We start from the raw sequence: 5,239 nt of genomic DNA, 5'->3' as shown, positions 1-5,239 counted from the left end.
CCCCCCCCCCCAGCCCGCCCCCGCCCGCCACGCCCGGCCACGCCCCCGCCCACACAACCACGCCCCTTTGGGAATAAACCGCGCCCTCTCCGCATATTGGCATTGCTCAAGTAGGTAAAGGCACGCCCACCCGCGTTTCAACCCCGCCTCTTTCGTGCACGGCTCCACCCCCTCACGGCTAAGCCGCGCCTCTTCTGATTCCACCCCGCCCCCTCCATGCTCAGCCCCACCAATCGCGCGTGGGCGCGCCCCATTCTGTGCTAAACCACGCCCTTTCAGCGCTCAGCCCCGCCCCTCCCGGCGCACCCCACGCGGCCGCGGGCGATGGGGGCAGCGGGGGCCACGCGGGCGGGCCCGCATAGCGCATGCGCGGCTCCGGCACCGGCTCCGCCTCCCCCCGCTCGGATTGGGCCCCGCGGTGTCACGTGACTGGCGGAGGGTGAGGCGGAGTGACGTCACACGAGCAGATTGAGCACACCATTAAATGACGTCACCCTTATTCACCACACCCCAAATAAGTGACGTCATGGGAGCACACATGTCCTTATCCGGTTACGTCACAGAGCACACACACTCATCCCCATCCTGTGATGTCACACTGCTGACTGCTGCATAGATGCCTCTGCCCTATGACGTCACAGAGCCACAGCCCTGCCCCGACAACCCATGACGTCACAGAGCCCCTGTACACCCCTGACACCCCATGACATCATAGAGTGCCCACACTCTGACGCATGACATCACAGCTCACACACCTGCCCTGTGACGTCAGAGAGCACGCACAACTCCTCGCACGCGCCCCATGACGTCACCCCACACACTGGGAACCTCCCCAAAACCCCCCAAAAACCCCCAAAAACCCTAAAAGCCTCCAGAAAGTCCCCCAAAAATTCCCCATTTTTCGCTCTAAAATCCCCGTTTTTCCCTGCAGAAACCCCAAAATTTTTTTTCCCAAAATCACGGTTATTTCACCCGAACCAAAAATCCAAAAATCCCCCCCCATCCCTAATGACGTCACCCAAACACAATGCCGTCACCCCGAGCACAATGACGTCACCCCCGAGCACAATGTCGTCACCCGCAGTTCCCGCCGTCCCCACGCGGTGTCGCTGTCTCTGCCCCCGCCCATCGATCGCTCGGCGCTCGCTGTGTCTCCCCGCGCGGTCCCGGCAGGCGGGCGGGCCGAGCGCCGAGATGAGCCTGGCGGAGGGCCGCGCCCCGCGGCGCACGGCCGGGAATCGCCTCTCGGGGCTGCTGCAGGCCGAGGAGGAGGACGAGTTCTACCAGACCACCTACGGCGGCTTCAACGAGGCGAGCGCAGCGCCGGGGGGCGCGGCGGGCACGGCGGGAGGCGCGGCGGGAGCGGGCCCGGCGCTCGGAGCGGGGCGGCGGGAGGCGGGAAGCGTGAGGGGAGCGGGGCGTGACGGGGGCCGGGGGATGTGCGGGGAACGGGGATGTCCGGGGGATGGGGGATGTCCCGGGAGGAGCGTTTGGGGACCTCCGGGTGCTCCATCTCTGTGGGATCCCGGGATAACGGGGGATTTCGGATTCCGGGATAAATCCCGGGATAACGGGGGATTCCGGGATAAATCCCGGGATAACGGGTTCCCGGGGATCCAGGGAGACCCCTCCCTGTGTCCCACCGGAGTTTGGGCACAATGAGCACTGCGGGCATCCCTGCGTGGGATTCCACGGTTCCCAATCCCCTGTTCCCGTATTCCCAACATTCCCAACATTCCCATATTGTCGATATTCCCGATCCCACATTCTCGCCATTCCCAACATTCCCGATGTTTACCCCAGGAGTCCGGCGATGACGAGTACCGCGGGGACCACTCTGACAGCGATGACGAGGTGGACTCCGACTTCGACATCGACGAGGGCGACGAGCCGGGCTCGGAGCAGGACGAGGCCGAGCCCCGGCGGCGCCGCCGCGTGCTCACCAAGGCCTACCGGGTACCGAGCCCTTCCGGGGCCTTTCCGGGGAAATTCCCCCGATCCCGGGGCTGCTCCGGGTACCGAGCCCTTCCCGGGGTTTTCGGGGAAATCCCCCCAATCCCGAGCCCTTCCCGGGGGCACTGAGCTGTTCCGGGGGGTACCGAGCCCTTCCCGGGTTTCTCCATGGAGATCCCGGCGCTCCCGGGCCCTCATCCCCCGCTGGTTTCTGTCCTCCCTCCCCTGCAGGAGCCGCTCAAGAGCCTGCGGGCCAAGAAGGCCGAGGGGCCGCGGGGAGGCTCCCAGAGGAGCCGGGAGGTGAAATCCACACCCCTGGAGCTGCAGGAGGACGGGGGAGACAGTGAGTGAGGGGGGAATGGGGTAGGGATGCAAGCAGGGTCTTGGTGATCCCAGCTGGAAACGGCATCCTCTGGGGGAGCTCCTGGTTCCCCAGGGGTTGGGGAGGGATCCTGGGGATCTCTGGGTGATCCGTGGCTGATCCCTGTCTCTCCAGGCAGGAAGCACATGCGCCAGTCCACCACGGAGCACACCCGGCAGACGTTCCTGCGGCTCCAGGAGCGCCAGGTGCAGTCCAAGAGGAAGAAGGGAGGGACGAGCTACGAGCGGCCCCTGACCCAGGAGGAGCTGCTGGAGGAGGCCAAGATCACCGAGGAGATCAACCTGCGCTCCCTGGGTGAGGGGATGGACCCTGGGAATGGGAATGGGACACTGGGAATGGGAATGGGACACTGGGAATGGGAATGGGGCTGGGACAGGGCCAAGATCACCGAGGGGATCAACCTGCGCTCCCTGGGTGAGGGGATGGGATTGGGATACCCGGAATGGGGCTGGGATCCCAGGACCAGACCTGGCAGCGCTGTAAGGTACCTGAGCCAGGCTGAGCTGTTCCCGCCCCCATTCCCGCCCCCATTCCCGCCCCCATTCCCGCCCCCATTCCCGCCCCCATTCCCGCCCCCAGAGAACTACGAGCGGCTGGAGGCGGACAAGAAGAAGCAGGTGCAGAAGAAGAGGAAGATCGTGGGCCCCGTGATCCGGTACTGGTCCCTGACCATGCCCCTCCTGCCCGAGCCCGGCCGCGATGACCCCGTGGACGTCGAGGGGTGAGTGCCCCCAGAACCCCAAATCCCAGCCTGGAGCTGCCCCACAGGGGCTGGGCGGCCCCTCAGAGCTCCCAGATCCCAAATTCCGGTTCTGGGGGGTGGGTTTGGGCACTGAATCCCGACCTGGGACTCTCACCTTGGAACCTCCTCATCCCATGGGAAAAGCAGGTTTTGGGACCCTGTAATCCCATGGGAAAAGCAGGTTTTGGGACCCTGTAATCCCATGGGAAAAGCAGGTTTTGAGCTCCACCTTGGCAGCCCCAAATCCCACTTTGGAGTTGCAGTTTTTGAGGCCCCAAATCCCATGAGAGTCACAGTTCTTGGGCAACACCCCAAATCCCAAATCCTGCTTTGGAGTCGCAGTTTTTGAGGCCCCAAATCCCATGGGATTCGCAGTTTTTGGGCACCACCACAAACCCTAAATCCCCCACTGGAGCTGCACCTTTTGAGGCCCCGGATCCCTTTGAGGTCGCAGTTTTTGGGCACCATCCTGGCCATCCCAAATCCCCCGTTGGACCCTCACTTTTGAGGCCCCAGACCCCTTTGGAATCCCCCTTTTTGGCCACCCCGAGCTCCCCGCCGGCGCCCTTTAGCGCCCCCTGTGCACGCCCGGGGGAGGCCCTGCCCAGCCCCGTCCCCGCTGCCGTTCCAGGCTGGACCCCGAGGCGCGGCCGCCGTCGCCGGGCAAGTGCTCGCGCACGTTCATCTCCTTCAGCGACGACGCCACCTTCGAGCGCTGCTTCCCCCGGGCGCGGGCGCCGCGGCTGCCGGTGCGGGAGCTGTGCCCGGTGACGCACAAGCCCGCCCTGTACCGCGACCCCATCACCGACATCCCCTACGCCAACGCCCGCGCCTTCCGCATCATCCGCGAGGCCTACCGCAAGTACGTGACGGCGCACGGGCTGCCCAGCGCCGCCGCCGCCGCCGCCGCGGGCACCGCAGGGGCCGGGGACGGCACCGGGGCGCGGCCCGGCCGGCAGAAAATCGTCATCAAACAGAGCGTGCCCAGTGCCTGAGAGACGGGATTGGGGATTTGGGAACGTTCCTAAAGCTGCAGAAAATCATCATCAAACAGAGCGTCCCAGTGCCTGAGAGACGGGATTGGGGATTTGGGATTTGGGGTGTGGGAGTGTTCTTCCTAAAACTGCAGAAAATCGTCATCAAACAGAGCGTGCCCAGTGCCTGAGAGACGGGAGAGGGGATTTGGGAACGTTCCTAAAGCTGCAGGAAATCGTCATCAAACAGAGCGTCCCAGTGCCTGAGAGACGGGATTGGGGATTTGGGATTTGGGGTGTGGGAGTGTTCTTCCTAAAACTGCAGAAAATCATCATCAAACAGAGCGTGCCCAGTGCCTGAGAGACGGGAGAGGGGATTTGGGGTGTGGGAGTGTTCTTTGTAAAACTGCAGAAAATCGTCATCAAACAGAGCGTCCCAGTGCCTGAGAGACGGGATTGGGGATTTGGGGTGTGGGAGTGTTCTTTGTAAAACTGCAGAAAATCGTCATCAAACAGAGCGTCCCAGTGCCTGAGAGACGGGATTGGGGATTTGGGGTGTGGGAGTGTTCTTTGTAAAACTGCAGAAAATCGTCATCAAACAGAGCGTCCCCAGTGCCTGAGAGCTGGGGTTTGGGGTTTGGGGTCCTGGGGCTCTGGGAGCCTCTGGACTCTGCATCCTGCCCACCACAGCAGAAAATCGTCATCAGACAGAGCGTCCCCAGTGCCCGACACCACAGATTGAGGTTTGGGGTGCTGGGACTGGCAGCTGTCATGGTTTTGGTGAGGGGCTCCTTTCCAAGTGTTGGCAGTGCCTGAAATCCCGGGATTTTGGGGTGCTGGGCTGTTGGGGTTTGGGGTTTAGGGATATGGGGTCACCCGTTTGAGTGATGGTTTTTCTGGGGTCGTTGTTCACCAGGGGTGTTGGATGAGGGAATAAAGTTGATTTGGGGGTTGGTTTGTGTGGGGTGGTGGGAGCCCCTTTTCGCAGGAAATCCTACAATTAATAAAGAGGTTTGCAGAACCCTTTTCCAGAAATCCTACAAAAAATATAGGGTGGGAGCCATTTTTCCAAGAAATCCTACAACAAACAAGGTTCATGAACCCATTATTTCCCTACAATAACATGGGATTCCCTTCTCCAGAAAAGCCTAAAATAAAGTTTATGGGATTCCTTTTTCCAGAAGAACC

The 5,239-nt window shown here is 62.1% G+C and overlaps 1 protein-coding gene across 1 annotated transcript; it reads left to right on the top strand.

Moving 5' to 3' along the window:
• The first annotated feature begins 1,161 nt into the window (after window positions 1-1,161).
• VPS72 (vacuolar protein sorting 72 homolog) lies at window positions 1,162-5,077 on the top strand. Its single transcript, XM_066568039.1, has 6 exons — window positions 1,162-1,311; window positions 1,804-1,956; window positions 2,185-2,296; window positions 2,450-2,629; window positions 2,915-3,056; window positions 3,709-5,077. Exons 1-6 carry the CDS (start codon window positions 1,195-1,197, stop codon window positions 4,070-4,072), a joined length of 1,068 nt encoding a protein of 355 aa, XP_066424136.1. The 5' UTR covers window positions 1,162-1,194; the 3' UTR covers window positions 4,073-5,077.
• The last annotated feature ends 162 nt before the right edge of the window (window positions 5,078-5,239 follow it).

The sequence above is a fragment of the Molothrus aeneus genome, chromosome 31, assembly GCF_037042795.1.
Source record: "Molothrus aeneus isolate 106 chromosome 31, BPBGC_Maene_1.0, whole genome shotgun sequence".
NCBI lineage: Eukaryota > Metazoa > Chordata > Aves > Passeriformes > Icteridae > Molothrus > Molothrus aeneus.
The sequence above is the reverse complement of the archived record's forward strand: the minus strand, read 5'-3'. Positions and strand labels throughout refer to the sequence as shown.